The sequence below is a fragment of the Balaenoptera musculus genome, chromosome 1 (assembly GCF_009873245.2).
Source record: "Balaenoptera musculus isolate JJ_BM4_2016_0621 chromosome 1, mBalMus1.pri.v3, whole genome shotgun sequence".
Lineage (NCBI taxonomy): Eukaryota > Metazoa > Chordata > Mammalia > Artiodactyla > Balaenopteridae > Balaenoptera > Balaenoptera musculus.
The window spans coordinates 26,296,877-26,314,070 of record NC_045785.1 but is presented as its reverse complement, the minus strand read 5'-3'; the positions used below and the strand labels follow the sequence as shown (position 1 = coordinate 26,314,070).

General features: G+C 55.3%; 1 protein-coding gene across 3 annotated transcripts in view; it reads right to left on the bottom strand.

Moving 5' to 3' along the window:
- Positions 1-16,933, bottom strand: part of ZNF362 (zinc finger protein 362) — a 38,449-nt gene extending 21,516 nt beyond the window's left edge. Inside the window, exons 1-2 of one of the 3 annotated variants that reach the window (XM_036863435.1) lie at positions 16,673-16,933; positions 3,020-3,145 (exon numbers count right to left, since the gene is read on the bottom strand). In XM_036863435.1, the coding sequence (XP_036719330.1) occupies positions 3,020-3,057 (38 nt within the window). In that variant the 5' untranslated portion in view covers positions 3,058-3,145; positions 16,673-16,933. Of the gene's footprint in view, positions 1-3,019; positions 3,146-16,478; positions 16,587-16,672 lie in introns of those variants that run through there. The other 2 variants (XM_036863444.1, XM_036863455.1) reach the window with 2 other exon arrangements.
- Positions 16,934-17,194: the final 261 nt, after the last annotated feature.

Here is a 17,194-nt window from a genome sequence, read left to right as displayed (position 1 = left end):
CCACACGGATGGGGAAACAGGAGGGAGCGCTGCGCTGCAGTGTTGGGCATCGGCTCTCTAAGCCTCAGTTTTCCTCATCTGTAAAATGGGATTGAAACAGGCCACTCTGCTTCATTCCTGCCCTGGCCCAGGATTCTGCCCACTGTACCCGACTGTTCCTCAGACAGTTCTGGGGGAGCTGTCCTCTCCTCCTCCTCAGTTCAATGCCAAGTCCAGGCTTCCCCAAACTCCACCCTGGTCAGGGAGGTACCGGGTCCCATAGCCGGGATAGAGCATCCTCTCTGCCACTTATCAGGCCCCTGGTCAGCCAGGGACCACCCCTAACCCTGGTTGGGGAAGCAGGCACACAGAGGGGAAGGGTCTGCCCTGGGTCATGTACTCTAATCCGCACAGCCTCTGCTTCATTTCTCTGTGTCCTTCTCTGGCTGGGCTTAAGTAACTTAATGATTTGGTCAGTGACCCAGGTACTGGTGTACATCTACCGTGTGTCAGCGCAGGGAAGGCAGGCGGGGGCAGGAGGGAGCGTCTGCTGAGCCCTTACTGAGTGTCAGGCACATTGCCAGGTGTGCATCAAGAGCATCTCATGTGAGCCCCCCAACAAGCCTTCTAGGTGGGTGTGCACCTGTGCAGCCCTGGGACCCGCGTGACAGGGTGGCCGGGGCCGGGCTGAGCCACGCAGACCTTGTGTTGAGGGAGAGATTTTAAGCAGGAGAGAGACTGGTCAGATGTCTGTTTAGGACAGATGGACAAGGCAGAAGGGCATCCAGGCAGAGGCAACAGTGTGAGCAGACACGGAGGTGTGAAAGTACAAGGCAGGTCTGGGACAGGCAGCAGCCGCCCACTGACACCAAAGGGAGCTGGAGAGTGAGGCCAGCCAGCAGGGCCTTGAGGGCTGCTGGCGAGGAGGCGTCAGGCAGTGTGCTAAGCCGGGGAGCCTGAAGCTCGGAGGACCCAGGTCAGCGGGAGGAGCCTGAGGACTGTGCCTGGGGCAGAGGAGCCTGGGGCAGAGGAGCCAGGCCGGCTAGGGCTGAGTGGCCACGCCGGACAGGCAGAGGAGACATGCTGGAGGTTGGGGAGGACATGCAGACCGGGCTTCATGCCCCAGACAGAAGCCAAGACTGTGCTTTGAGCCTCGAGACTCACAGCCCTGATCCTTGCAGTAGGGCAAGCAAGCTGTCATTCTGTTTTTCTTGCTCTAAAAGGTGAAAAAAGTTGGATGGGTCAATGAATGAAACACCTCCTAGAGCCGCCCACCCACCCATCCGCCCATCCATTCGTTCTGGATACATCCTCTGGGCCAAACTGGGGACCGGTGCTGGGGAACCGTAGGCAAAGAGAAGAGCCCTGCCCTCTGGGAGCCCTGAGCTAAGTGGAGGAAGCAGACACGTGACCCACAAGCTTCTGCAAAAAAAAGAACTTTTGCCTGTGAGGCCTGCCACACGCCACCAGGGACCTCCATGCAGTCAAAAGCCGAAGGGCTGCCTTCCAGTCCTGTCCTTCATGGCCTCCCGGCCCCCTGGGCCCTTTGAGAAGATCTGTGTGCCGCGAGCCCTGGGTTCCTCATCTTCTCAGTCTCTTTCCCAGCTCCCACCCCGCAAAGCCTGGGCTCCTCAGGGTGGGCGGAAGCCTCCTCTCTTCCACTGGCCTCAGTCCCTGGGTGGCCCATCCACTCTAGGACTTTAAATACCAGCCAACCCCCAGGTCTCCACCCCCAGACCAGGCTGCCCCCTGGAGCTCCAGGCCCACCTTCCAGTTACCTCCCTGACCACTCATGGGCTGCTCAGACTCAGCAGGCCTGAGCTGGACTTGGTCTTCCCCTAGGATATGTACTCCCCTAGCGATCCCCTCTGAGCGGGGCATCGCCATCTGCCCAGATGCTCCTGCCACAGACACTCATCCACAGCACGTCCCCTCCCTCCCCTCCCAGCTCAGATACACCAGCAGCCACGTCTTCAGGATTCCATTTCCAAACTCTCTCTCAAATCCACTCCATCCTCTTCACAAGTCCTAGCTACTATCCCCTCACCTGGACCACGGAACAACCTGCTTTATTTGGAGCCCAGTGCACCCAGGTTCAAATCTTGGCTCCAAAACACCAGCTGTGTGATCTTGGGCAAGTCACTTGCTCTTGCCCCCCAAGTCAGGGATGAGCAGCCCAGAGCTCAGGATGGAAAGAAAGGATCAGGGAGGACTTCCCAGCGGAGGTGATACGTGCTTTAGGTCTTAAAGGATGAGTGGGAGTTAGCCGGGCAAAGAAGGAGTGGGGAGCATTCCTGGCAAAAGCAGCAGCCTGTGCAAAGGCCCAGGGGTGAGAAGCAACACAGTGCGTGAGGCGAGCTAAAGTGATCAGTGTAGACCGGGAGACAGGACATGAGGCTAGAGCCAACGGCCAGGGTCAGACCTAGAAAGGTGGTTCCAGAATCTGAGGCCTGGAGTCTGGACTTGAAGCAGTAGGTGACGGGACAGTATCTGTGGTTTAGAAAGGCCCCTCTGACTGCTGAGTGTAGGCGGGCCTGGAGAAGCCAGGAGAGGAGGCAGTGAGAGGGAACTGGTCGAAGGCCCCCAGGGAATGGAACGGAAGTGAGAGGCGGGGGCTACCCTGGGCCAGGGAAAAGGGTGGCCAAGGAGGCCTGGCTATTTGGTTAGAGCTGGAAGCCAAGGAAGCATGCAGGTTGCCCTCCAAGGTGTGGCCCAGGAGGTCCTCTGGACACCGACACAGACAGACAGAGTCACAGGAACATGCAGACAGACAGCACCAAACTCCGACAGGCCAGATCTGTGGTCCCAAACATGGACAGATGGGGACATGGCAACTCCCATGGGCAGGATCCCACAGCCACCAGGACAGAGTCACAGGTGGATGCTATTACAGGAGGGTGAGCGCACATAGCCCCCAGGCAGACCCGGAAGGAGGCAGTGAGGGGCACTCGGGGAAGTTGGGATGAACACAATTGCCTTATTCCCCCAAAGAACAAACCCCTCATTGACAGATTTCAACCTGGAATCACAGGCTCCTTACCTAGAGTGTCCTTTCCCACTTGGTGAACTTCTACTCATCCTTCAAGACCCAGCTCAAGTGTTCCCTCTTCTACGGAGCTTTCCCTGAACCCCCAGTCAGTCACTTCCTCTGTGTTCCCAACAGCACCTTGTATATGGGAATAACAATAACAATAATAATAATAAATGGCAGCTACCATTGGTTTCAACACCTACTACTTGCCAGGCACTGTGCTGAGTATGTTACACGCATCATGTCACTGAATTTTCCCAGTGGCCCTGTGAGATGTACATTTAACAGAAGAGGAAACTGCAGCTCAGAGAGGTTGACCAACTTGCCCAAAGTCACACAGCTAGCAAGTGATGGAGTTAGGATGCCACCCAGATCTGGTGAAGCACTACAGGTCTGATCACACCCTGGTGCAGTCATGTTTCCCTGGGTGACTTCCCCACCAGACTGTGAGCTCTTCACAGGTAGAAGTGGTGCTCATTCACCTCTGCCATTCCAGCATCTAGTCCAAGGGGGTCTCAGAAACTCTTTGTAGAATGAAAAAGCACAATAATACCGACTACCTTTTCCCGAACACTTAAAATAGGCCAGGAATGGTAGCAGGGCATTTTACAGCCATTATTTTATTGTTGCAATAGACCCATTATACATATGAGGAAACTGAGGTCCAGAGAGGTTAAGTAACTTGCCTGAGGTCACAGAACTGACTCTGGATTGGAAACCAGGTCTGTCCATCACCCTTTCCCAGGACGGTGGCCTCTGAGGCCAGCCTAGCAAGCTCCACAAAGGGGCAGTAGGGGCAGGGGCACTGAGGAAGGGGCACACCAGGTGCCAGGCCCTGCCACCTGGGGAGGTTCAGGCCTAGACAAACAGACACAAAAGAAAATGGACAGCCCAAGGGGGAATGTGATTAGCCTTGCCCGCTGCAGGACAGCAACTTTTGTCCCACCTACCCCATCCCCAGACCAGCCCAGAGACATTAAAAAATGAGATCTGCCCAGACCCCACGGCCACAGGGGAACTAGCTCCCAACAAAGCAAATGGGAGAGAGCAGGACCCAAAACTGTCCGGATACTATGATTACAAGGAGGCAAAAATAAAAACCTGCGTCAGAAAAAGCTGCAGGGAACCACGCCCAGAGGGAGGCTGGGAGCGCTGGGGGAGGTGGCTGGAGCTGATCTGGTTTTTTGTCTTTGTTTCTCTAATTTCCAGATACTCTGCAATGTTGTTGTTGCTTTTATAATGAAAACAATAAATTTATTCTTAAAAAGAGAGAAAGAAAGTGGTTGGTAGCCAAGGGGGTGGGGGGAACAGATGGAGGGTCTGGAGGCAGGGAGGAGCAAGGGGGCTCAGGGTCAGGGATGGTGGGCACTCAACTGACCGTCGCATGCCAGGCCCTGCACAGGCCCCATCCTCCAGGTACATATGACCTGGTGGGTCATGGCAGATGTCGGCAAGGGCTGCCTGGCACAGGTGACATTCAATTGGCACTTTGAAGCTCGTCAGGGTTCCACAGGGATTATCTCCACACCTTCCCTGCCCTGGTCTGGACCCCTTTCTGCTCTGGCCTCAGCTATCGCCTCCTCCCAGGGTCCCTCACCTCTACCCACACGACCCATTCTATTCTCCTACTGCAGTCACTGTGGTATTTCTAAAACACAAATCAGATCACAACATTCCCCTACTGAGAACCTTTGATGGCTCCCTCCTTCCCTCCAGACAAGGTCTGGATTCCTTAGGCCTTCCATGCCTGGCCCTAGCTGACCTCTTTGGCCTCAGTGGTTATTTCTGCCTTCCACTCTGCCCAGCCAGACCGAGCGCTCCCCCAGTGCTCCACTTCCCTTCTCACTTCCTCACCTCTCCCTGGAACCCTCTGCCCTCCCCATTTCACTGGTTAACTACAACTTATTCCTCAGGCCCCAGTTTACAGGCCACTTCCTCCTGGAAGCCTTCCAGGACTGCTAGGCTATGTTGGGTGCCTCTCCTCTCTGCTCCCTCTGTGCCCTGCATGTTCATCATCAGACCCTTGGCAGTCCATTTTCTGCCCGTTTTCTCGTCCATCTCTGCTGTTGGACATGCTCTCTGTCAGGCCACAATCAAGGCTGAGTCATTTACCTTTAAGCCAAAAAGTACCTGATAAATGTTTGAATGAATGAATAGTCTAGGTAGAGGGAACTGAAAGTGTCATGGCCTAGATAGAGGAAAGTCCCCTCCCCCTCCTCTGAGTCCCCTCCCGCCACTCTGGCACTATGTTGTCCCCTGTGTTATATTCTTCCCTATTTTCTGTATCTAAGCCCTATCTTCTTAATTGATCTGAGAAGAGGCTGAGAGACTAGCAGACCAAAAAAGTTAACAGCTAATAAACACAGAAAATGGTTCTGCTTCCTTAGCAGTGAAAATTAAATGAGCTTCACATGTTAAAATAGCAAGAAGCAATAAGAAAATGATAATACTCAATGCTGGTGAGGGTATGGTGAAATGGCACTCCCATGCATTATTTCTGGGAGTGTAAACTAGAACAAACATTTCCGAAAACAATCTGGCAATAACGTGCCATGAGCTCTATAAAAATTTTCAGACTTCCTGGCCTAGCAATCCTATTCTTGGTCATCTGTACCTAGGAAATATCCCAAATATAGACAAAGTTTTATGCACAAAGCTGTTTGCTTCAATGGTTTTTTTACAGTAGCAAAAACCTGGAACAGCCAAAATTTTAAATAGGGGGGTGGCTCTGTAAATCATGTTACACAGTGATACTCTACAGTCGTTGATAATAGCCAATGTTTACTGGCATTGCAATGACTCATTTAACATTCATATCAACCTTACAAGGAACTGAGGCACAGAGAAATTAGGTAACTTGCTCAAAGTCAAGCAGTGTGTATACGATTTGAACTCAGAAAGTCGGGCTCCAGAGCCCATGTTTTCCACCTTGACGCCACATCCATTAAAAAGAGGGATTAAAACCACCCTGCAGTCATTTAGGAAATACTCATGATACAACATTAGTTGGGGGGAAGGGAAGAGTTTAAAATTATTTGTATAGATAGAGCAATGACATCTATATAAAAACCGGGTGCTGAGGGAAAAGACAGGAAGGAAACACCAAAATGCTAGCAGTGGTGTGTTTCAGGCTTGGGGTGGGGACAGAAACTGGGGTGGGTTTTGGTATATTTCATTTCCCTATGCTCCGACTTTTCTGAAATGTGGCTACATGACTTTTTAAGGAATATTTTTAATAAAACTAAAGGTTCAGGCAGCTTTGGCCAAGAGAGACACCCCAGCCTCTGCCTACGGCCCCACTAGGATCCTGGCCTCAGGCCCTGCAGGTTCACCCAGGAGGAGAGAGGGGCTCAGAGAGAGTCAGGGGCTTGCTCAAAGTCCCACAGTGAGCCTCAAGCCCTACCCCAGACCCCGGCCAGGAGTGCAGTCAGAGAGGGACTCCCCTGCCTATCTGGGGACTTTGGGAGCCAAAGCCAAACAAAGGAAAGCCTGCCCACTCACTCACTCTCCTGCTTAAAATCCCTATTGGGTTGCCATAACTTTTGGGGTATAGTTCAAACTCCCCAGGGTGGCCCGCGGCCTTTGCTAAGGAGGCCTTGCTGGCCACATGCATCCCTCCCTCCAGCCTCACTAAACTACCTGCAGGTTCCCAAAACAAGTTGCTCTCGTGCCACCGTGCCTTTCTTTGCACAGGCTATGCCCTTGCACGTGGGGGGCCATCATCCAGTTGGAACCTTGTCAGATGCCCATCAGCCGTCAGAAGTCAGCTGGGGTGTCACCGCCTAGAGGACACCTTCCTGATCGCCAGCCCCGTCCTAGGCTACATTTGCAGCCTCTCCCCTGAGCTCCCACAGCCTCCTGGGCTCCCCTTACCTAAGCACGTATCCCCCTACCCTAGAATTGCCTGATAACTTATCTGTCCAATCCCCCAGGTGTCAGTGAGATCAGGGCTTGGGTCTGATTCTTGGTTACAACCCTATATCCAGACTCAGTGGCACAGCTCACCCAGCTCTTCCTTCAGGTCTCAGCTGAAGGTCACTCTCTGACCCTCTCCTGTTACACACGCCTGTGGCCCCCTGCATTCCCCCTACCCCACCTCTGTATCACACCTCTAAACACTGCCTCCCGCCATGACCCTCAAGGACAGGGCCACTGCTGCAGCCCCAGAGCCTAGCACCGGCCACATAGTAGGTGCTCAAGTGCCTAGTTCACCCTAGCTGCTCGATAATGTTCACTGAGGGAAGCCATGGGAGGAGGGGGTCTGTCCATGCGGGTCTTGAAGATGGGGAAGTCTGCCAGGAGAGCAAGAGGGTAGAGAGAGAGCAGAGGGGCATGTGTGCAAAGACATGGAAAGCTGCTAGCTTCCTAGGACAGAAAAGCTTTCTCAAAAATGCCCCCTGGAAAAAAAAAAAAAAATGCCCCCTGACCCAGGGAGGAGCAACAAAGGTACTGCTGGGGTATGGCTGAGCTAGGGGCGGGGGTGGTCCTGGGAAGACGAGCTCATCCCATTGAGGGATGAACAAAGACTGCATGAAGGTGGGACTTACTGATAGCAGGAAGGGGAGATGTCAAGAGAGAGATGCCAGGGAAGGGCAAGCCGGGTGGGAAGAAATGCATGTGCAAAGGCCCCGAGGCAGGAAAGCACGTGGCCTCGTGTTTGGTCTGGTGTGGGCCCAGTGCAGGAATTCACAGGGGAAGGAGGGAAAAGTTGCCGGGGCAGTTCATAAAGGGCCAGAGTTCCAGGATAAAGCGCTTGGATGAAAGGCCATGCGGGGCCATGTTCAGGGGTCCCTGAGCCAGGAAAGGCCATGGTCAAGGTTTTCAACAGACAGGTCATCATGGGGCCAGAAGGATGGCCTGGAAGGGACAAGCAGGAGATGGTCTACGAGAGGGAAGCTGAGGTTTCCCACCTTCCCAGCGCTTTGAGACCCCATGTGCTCAAAGTTTTTCTCCCATGACCCCTCTGCCCTCCATGTGCCCCCAACTCCACACAGCCAGAGCCCTGAGTCCCAGCTGCTGCCCCCCACGCCACCCCCAGTACCCAGGCCAGCCTCGGAAACTTGTTCCTGGGAACTTCCTGTGAGGAACTAGGCCTCTGAGGGTCCTGCATCCAATTAGGCTGGGTTTCCGCAGCCCTGCAGGGCTGCGAAGGGCCGTTTTCATTGTGCTCATGGGGCTGATCAGAGCGGGAGGGGGCTGCTGTGTGCACCCTGGTCAATGGAAGCTGGGATGTTGTCCCTTCCCCTCCCTGTCCCTCCCCTCGCCTACCACCAGCCACTCACAGACACCCTGGGAGGTGACCCTCTCTGGGAGCCCCAGTGCCCTCACCAGGGAACGGGCCATGACCGCCTTCTCAGGGCTGAGAGGACATTCTGCAGGCTTTGAACACAGGCCCTTCTCTGCTTCCATTTCCCCTTGGGTCCCCAGCTCCCATCCCCACAGGGAACTCCTTCTGCCAGGGTGAAATGACAATAATAATAAATCACTGAGGACTTCTTCCATATCAGGCACTATTAGGTGCTTTACAAGTATTTCTCACTCAGGCTCCTAACGACCCTGTGAGGTGGATGCTGTGAACATTTCGAAATGTAACACACATTCAGAAAGATGCCTGGAACAAAAATGAGCAGCTCAACGACTTATTACCAAGCACACATCCAGAGGGCCCAAAAGCCCCCACCCGTGTCCCTTCTCGATTGCAGTCCTCGCATCCCCCAAAGGTCCCACCCTGCTGGCTTCCAGGGCAATCTCTCCCTTGCTTGGGGTCAGGAATGAGGCTCAGAGAAGATGTAACCTGCCCAAGGTCGTGCGGCTGGTGAGGGCAGAGGGAGCTGGACACCTCTGCCATCTGCCCGCTGTGTGACCTTCAGCAAGTCCATTTCCTCTGGGCCTTTGTTCCTTCCTCTATAAAACAAAGAGATTCAACTAAATCGCAGCCTGGATTCTTGGACCCTCTGAGGGGCGATGTGGCCACTGACGGGTTAAAAGTAAAGATTCTGGAACAAGACAACCTGGGTCAAAGCCCCAGAGACTGTTACCAAACTGGGATGATAAAGATATGGCCTCAGTGTCTTTGAGAGGATTCGATGAGTGAATACGTAACAAGTCTTTAGAACAGTGCCTGGTACACAGTAAGGATTCAGTGTTGGTCGTTGCGGTTTTGTCATTAGGTTCTCCGAGGCACTCGGGAGACTTTCCCAACATTTCAAAGACCCACATGGAAATGTGACCAACCAGAGACATCACCTGGGCTGGGGGGCGGTGGATGCGGCAGCTCGGGGAGCCTTTCAGGCCCCACAGGGGCTGCTTGGCAGACCAGTGGAGAGCCAAGTCTGGGATTACTCAAAGCAAGAGAGCCAGCTGCTGAACCCCAGCTGTGGCCTGGCCCCCAGGAGCTTTCTAGACAGGTCCTAGGGGTCCCAGACCGGGAACCCCCAGCAGGTGGTCAGAGCCTGTCCTCATGCTGTATCTCAGGACCCCTGGGGTGGGCAGCTGGTGGGGCAGGACAGACAGGGCTCAGGCCCGGGGTGGAGGCCAGCAGGTAGAGTGGGCCATGAGCAGGGCAAGGCAGCAAAGGGAAGGTTGGGCTGGTCAGAGAGAGGGATGGAGAGGGCCTGAGGTGGACATGTGGGTCGGGGTCGAGGCCAGGGAAGACCTACTACAGGCCCTGGCAGGCCAGGCCCACCTCCCCCAGGTCTCAGGGCTACCGCCTTCTCCATGTTCCTTGGTTTCCTACCTCGGGGCCTTTGCTCCAGCTGTTCCCTCTGCCTGGAATGCCCTCACCTGGAAAACTTCAAGCCAGTTCAGCTATCACTTCCTCCCAGAAGCCCCTCTCCCCTACACACACGATTATCCTCACTGGTTATAGTAAATCTAAAAGCACCACTTTCCTCATCGTAGGAAAGTGGTTCCTTTCCAGCAGTTACCAGAGTCTGTAATCGTATCATCATTTGTGTTTGTCTAATGTCTCCCCGACCAGGGCAGAAACGGTATCAGTTTTCCCCACCTCTGTCCCCAGCATGGAGCGTGGGCCCTGGTATATAGTAAATGCTCAAGAAGTCCTGCTGAGTGAAGGTGGGAGGTCCAGGCAGGGTGCAAGCAGATCCGGGCAGGGTGTGGGCACACACAGGTGCACGGGTGTGCAGGAGGCACTGTGTGCAAGGCCAGAACGTGAGGCTGGTGTAAGAGGCACCTACGTGTAAAACACATGTGTGCATGAGTATGCCTGCGTGCAGGTGATAAACATGGCGTGTACAAGAGTGTGGAAGTACACGAGGAGGGGCAGGCAGGCAGCTGTGTGTTGTTTCCTGGCAGGTGCACACGGGTATATGAACATGTGTGTAAGCTGTGGGTGGCAGGAATGCATACACGTGCTTCTGTGTGATGTGTGTGCATCACGTGTGTGGACTTGTCTCCTGAACTCCTGGCTCCTAGAGGCCCAGTTTGGGGCACCTCTGGTGGTGTTTCTGAAATAGCAGGGGAGCATCTCAAATTGGCAAAAGTGGGGCAGGGGGAGTAGGGTCAAAGGTGGAAGCGAAATGGCTGACAGTATGAATATGTGCAAGTGTGTGTATTTGAGTGTGTCTGGGGGGGTGTGCCCATCCCAGCCAGGAGTCCTCCCATTGAACCCCAGAACCTGAAATGGCCAAGCTGTCCCCTCAAGGAACATGAAGCCTTTGCCCAAAGCTCAGAGAAGGACTCAAATGGTAGGGACCGCCCCCCAAGGATATCCTGCCACACGGATGAGGCAGGGACAAGGGAGGAGGCTTTGGGCCCCAGAGCCAAATCCCTTGGCCTTCCCCACACACCTTATCCATTCAACACACCACTCCGCCCCGTCCCCGAATCCTACCAGCCTCCAAAGCCCGGCGCCAGCCCTGGTTCCACGAAGCCAAACCCACAGCCCCCAACCCACTTCCACTCCACCCACCTCTCAATCCCACCCAAGTCCAGGTGGGGCGCTGGGCCCTCTGCAGCCCTGCACCTCGAGGAGTGTTACCCCCATTGTGAAGACGAGGAGGCCGATGCAACAGAGGGAGCAGCTCCCCAACCAGGGCTGTCGTTGCCTTTGAACCCCAAGGCACATATTGTGGCAGCCTGTCGGCACCCGAGGAGAGGAAAGCCCACCAGGCAAAGCGTCGGGAGGTGTGGACAAGGCCTACTCCTCTCCTTTCCCGCTGTAGTTTCCCCAATGGACAGACTGAGGTTTGGCTGGATAATCTGTGAGGTCCACCTCTCCTCAATTAGTGCGTGACTTTAGATCTCAAATGGTTCTCCACGAATTGGGTATACATGCGGCTACATGGAAAGATAACTGTCCTCTTTCCCCCAGTACACCAAGCCTTTCCAATACCCTGGACAAGGGCCTAGCACGGTGCTACAGAGACAGGAGGAGCTCGGGATGCATGTACACTCGATGCCCGGTCATACATTCAACACCGGGCACCAAGGAGGCCCTCAGGGAGCTCACAACCCAGTGGGGAGAAAGAAGCTACCGAAGTCATGAAACTATAAGGTCAAAAGCACTGGGAAACCGTCTATCACTAACATCACTTCCCAAGTGTTATTCACAGGGGGAGGTGCAGTACTTCACACTGTGTAAAGAAGACCTTTCCAGCAATGACAATTGTCTGACAAAGGGAGGCTAGGGGGACTGGTGAGGAGGGAACTCCCTGCCACTCTAGCGGACATCAGAGGCCCTCTTGTCGAGGATGTGGGAAGGGGGTTCCCGCTCTGTGCAGGGGTCAGGTGAGGCTGGGCTTCCCCTCACCAGCTGTGGGATTCTAAGGCAGAGTCCCAGAGTGCTGGGTTCAAATCGCACAATGTGCCTGTTGAGCTCTGTGACCTTGGGCAAGTTACCTAATCTCTCTGTGCCTCCATTTCCTTGGCTGTAAAACAGGGGTAATAACAATGAGGATTAAATATGTCAACATTTATAAAGCCTTTTGGAACAAGGCCTGGCACAATGTAAGCACTCTGGGCCACTAAATAAGTAAGGCAGTGAGAGCTCTTTGTAAAGGGTCTAAGTCCCAGATTGGATCAAGTGCAGACTCCAGCGTCAAAGGTTCTGAGGCGGAAATCTTCTTAGATGCTAAGGTTCTGAGATGGAAAGAGACTAGGATTCTTAGATCCCATGATTTAATCATCTCATTATTTCCTGACAACAGCCCGGAGCCTCCCGGGGGAGGAGAGGGCAGAGCTTGGTGTCACTTCATCTCCCAGGGGCTGCCCCGCAGCCAGGGCTGCCGCCACACTTGGGCTCCCCGGGCATCTCCTCACGTCCACCAAAGCCACAGCCACTCCGTGCTGGACCCACCTGCCCACTCGCCTGCATGGGGTTTAAGCATGTGCCAGCTGTGCAGACAGGCAAGAAGTGCAAATAAACAAATACACGAGGAAGTTTCGGATACTGGTAAGAGCTGCAAGGGCTGATGTGACCGAGAGTGACAGTGGGAAGCTATCACAGACAAGGTGGCCAGGGAAGCCCCAACTGAGTCGAAACCTGTAAAACAAGAAGGCGCCAGCCGTGCAAGCATTCCAGGTCGGGGGTGAACGTGCAAAGGCCCTGCCAACAGGCTTTGTAAATTCGAGGTGCAGAAAGAAGCTGGTGTGGCTGGAAGTGGTGAGACTGGAGGGTAGAGGGGGAGCTGAGGTCGAGGGATGGGCAGGCCCGGACCATAAAGGGCCTTGTAGGCCTCTAAAGGACTTTGGATTTTTGTTCTTCAAAATGCCTAGGAAATATTAAAAGAGTTTCAGCAGGGGAATGACAAGGCTAAACAAGGCTTTCAGGGTCCCCAGATCATTGGGCTCATTCTGAAACCAGCACAATGGTTTTCAAAATCGAGGTAGGGCCTGAGTTGGTAATCAACAATCCTTCTAATTCAGTTGGTGTACACTGAGCTCCTACTACACGCCTGGCCACGGCGGGGAGACATCACAGACACTCTGTGTTCGTTCCCAACAAGCCATGAGAGAGTCACAGAGATTACCCCATTTTAAAGATCAAGAAATCGAGGCTCGGGGCTTCCCAGGTGGCGCAGTGGTTGAGAGTCTGCCTGCCAATGCAGGGGACATGGGTTCGAGCCCTGGTCTGGGAGGATCCCACATGCTGCGGAGCGGCTGGGCCCGTGAGCCACGGCTGCTGAGCCTGCGCATCTGGAGCCTGTGCTCCGCAGCCAGAGAGGCTGCGATGGTGAGAGGCCCGCGCACTGCGATGAGGAGTGGCCCCCGCTTGCCGCAACTGGAGGGAGCCCTCGCACAGCAACGAAGACCCAACACAGCAAAAATAAAATAAACAAAAAAAAAAAAAAAAAAAAAAAAAAAAAAAAAAAGAAATCGAGGCTCAGAGAGGGGAAGAATGTGCCCAAAGTCACACGAGCCATACACCACACTGTACAAACTGTAAAGACAAATGGATCTTGGACCCAGGACCCAGATTCACCATCATGGTAGTGGTATTTTCAAGCCCCTGCTTCTCCAAGAGACCTTCCCTGGGGACTCATGTAGGCACCCATGGATACTGCCCTAGCTAGTGCTCTCTGCACCCTGTTAGCTTTGGAACCCTGAAGGACTGTCCTTGTATTTCACATGGCTGTCCAACCTGGGCTAGGTAAGCTAGGGATTGGCTGGCTGGACAGATGAACAGATGAACAGATGGACAGATGAACAGATGAACAGATGGATGGATGGATGGATGGGAGGGCAGATGAATGACTACTGAAATGACTAACCAATAAACTAATGAATGTACAATGAAAGAATAAAAGAATAATCTAGCAAACTAATGAATGAACTAATGGATGGAGATGAATGAATGAATGAATGGAGGAAGGAAGGAAGAAAGGACTCTCACTTTACAGAGAGGCAGGGAAGTGTCTGCCCAGGGAAGGGCTGGAGCCAGGCTAGCTTCAGACCCAGTCCACACCTCACCCACACACCAGGGGCCATCTTGCCCCCATCCCCCAGACCACAGACAGCCTATTCCTCAGCCCCTGGGACAAAGCCATGCCTCTGACAGGTGCTGGCCATTATAGTGCCCGTGGCCCCATCACCATAACCACCAGCAAGCAGTGGAATCTGGCGGGAGGTAGAGTGCTTCACTCTCCCTCTGAGTGTCTCACAGACAAAAGGAGACAGGAGACAGGCTCTGCTCCTAGCTGGGACCCAAACTGCTGGGTGACTTCAAGCCTGTGGCTGCCCCTCTCTGAGCCGAGATGACCTCTCAGGGCCTTTTCAGCTCTGACACTCTTTAAGGGGTGAGCTTCTAGATTTTTTACACAGTCACTGGGGTCAGCAGAAGAATTTGAAAGATCAAAAACTAGAAGGTGGGAAAGACACCTGTCCACAACTACCAAAGTCCACCCAGGAAAAGGCTCCCTGGACAACGAGTCCGGAAGCTTGAGTTTAAGCCCTCCTCTTCCACGGCTCAACCTCTCCAAGCCTCGGTTTCCTAAATTTTAAAATGGGGTTAAGTATCCCCCACCTTGACAATTTCACCTGAGTTTCTGGGAGAACCTGATGTGATAACAATCATGCACTACACGGTGCAAACTGTAAAGTTCCCTTCACCCAGGCAGGATTATGATGGTGGTGGGCAGGGTAGGAGTGAAGGTGGACATGCTGTCCCATTCCAGTCCAGTTCTGTCCAAAATGACTCTTCCAAGGGTCAGACCCCCAACAGAGAACAGTGGAGAGAGCCCAGACGTGAAAACCTGAAATCTGAGTCCCTGTCTCAGCTCTCCATCTAACTGGCAGTGTGACTTTGGGAAAATCACTTCCCCTCTCTGGACTTCAGTTTCTCCATCAGAAAAATGCCTGGCTTGGTACCCTCTGGCTCAGACATGCCAAGTTCTGCAGCCCTGAATCCCTAAGCCCCAGGCTTCAACCCCTGGCTCTGCCCGAAGTGAGCTCACCCTGCCCTGTGGAGCCAGGACAGAGACCAGGAGTGACTGGAGGGATCTCCCCTCCAGGAGACCTTGGGGCAAGGGTTAGACAGGCTTAGGGTCCTCCCAGGACAGACAAACTTTCCCAAAAGGGAAAGACCACACCCAACCAAGGCTGCCCAGGTGCCTTGGACAGCGCCAGCCACCCCAGACCTCGTGGGCCTGGCCTTCAGAACACTTCTGTAGCCTGAAAGCCAGCAAGCCCTGACCTGTCCAGAGAGATACTACAGGAACTTCACCCAAGTCCAAACTGCCTCCAACAGGGAGCCTCCAGGGCAGGGCAGGGGCGGCAGAGGGGGTAAGAGCACACCCCAGGGAAGAGGCTCAGACGACCACCACCGGACCTCTCCTGGCCCCTCCCCTCAGACAGGTCCCACTGGGGCTGCCGGCCTGCACCCAGCCAAGAGCCAACCACCTGGGGGCATTCACCACCAGAAGCCACCTACCAGGGCCAGGAGGCCCACCAGGTCGGGGAAGGGGCTCTCCAACTGCCAAGCACACTTGCCCAAGGGCTCAGGGAGCCACCCCAGCACCCAGGGCAGGATTTCCGCCTACAATGGGGCCCCGGCCACCCATGAAGGAGACAGGCCCACCCCACCCCCAGCTCAGAGCTCTGAGGGTTCCACACTGCTCCAGGACAGGGTGGGGGAGAGCACGATTACTTCCTCATGCCGAGGGTCTTAGTTGGAAACCCAGGGCCCACTCAGAGCCCCTATTGCCAACCCTCTCCTCCAAATCTGAGAATATAGTTCCTTACAATGCCGTTTTACGCGGCCTCTTCCAAAAGACATTTCCTGGTCCCCCGAAACCCCCGTCCCCAATCCTCCACATCCCCCCCGCAGCTCTGGGGAAACCGGCAGTTAACTTTTTCCCAAAAATCCCGCAGAGGCAGCTGGCTGGGGGGAGAAATGCGCCCCGAGATCCTTTCGCGGCATTTCACCACCTTCCAAAAGAAAAAAAAAAAAAAAACTAAAAAAAAAAAAGAAAACTTTCGGAGTTAACTTTAAATTCCCAACCCTCCCCCCAAAATCGCCCAGAGGCTTCCTTTTTTTTTTCTCTCTCTCTTTAAAGTGCAATTGCATTGTGTCTCACCTCCCCGAAAGGCTCGCGGCTCTCGCCAAAGAAAAGGAAAAAAGCCAACCCTTCGGGTGCCCCCTCTGCTTCCAGCCGCCTCTCCCACATTCTCAGACAGTTTTATTAAAATTTTCAGACAAAAGAAAAACAAAAATGGCAGCCTGGCTTATTTTTAAAACAGGACAGGGACGCCATATTCTGCAGATCTGCAAAAAAAGGGAGAAATCCGGCACTGGCCGCTCCACCCGGCCGGCTGCAAAGTGCGCGAACCGCGTCGTTTGCAATCCGTTTATTTGCATTAAGCCCCATGAATCATTGTTTACCGGAGAATTGCAGCAGGTTTGAATAGCCCGGCTTAAGAAAACACACACACGCGCGCACACACACACACACACACAGGCACACGCACACTCGGAGAGCAGACCAGACACACCGCCGGAGACACTTCCTACCCCGCGCGCCGCTACCGCCGCCACTCTGGGCCGGGCCCGAGGTGCAGGCGGCCCCGGGTCCTCTGAGCGCCCCGGCCCGCGCTGACAGCGCCCGCGCCCCGGCCGGCCCCCCGCCCGCAACTCGGCGCAACTTTCCCGCGGGCGGGCGCCCGCCGCCGCCGGGCCCGCTCCCCGCGCTCCGGGCCCGCACGGACCTGGCTGTGCTGGCGGCGGCTCCGGGACGCGGCCGCAGCCCCGCGCCCGGCGGCCCGAGTAGGGCCGGGCTGGGGCTCCGGCTCCGGGCTCCGGCTCCGGCTCGGTGCGGAGCCGCGCGCAAACCTTCCGGGTCGCCTGCTGTTCACTTCTGGGTTCTGCAAGCGCCGAGGCGGCGGCGGCGGCGGCGGGAGGCTGGGTCTGCAGCGCCGCGCGGCCCCCCGTGCGCTCGGCGAGCCCCCGCGCCAGGCGCCCGGCTCCGGGGGGGCCGCGTCGGGCCCCCGCCTCTCCGGCTGCGCAGCCCGTCCGGCCCCGGGGGCTCCCGCGAGTGGGCAGCGCCGGGCGCGGGCGACGGCGCGGGAGGGGAGGGGGCCGGGCGGGGGGCGGGGGCGGGCCGCGCGCTGGGGGCCCCGCTTGGGCCCCGGGGCCTCGTCTCGCGCTCGCCGCCGCCGCCGCCGCCGCTGCCGCCTCGCAAAGTTGCGCGGCGCCCCCCCGCCCGCGCCGCGCCGGAGGCAGAGCCACAA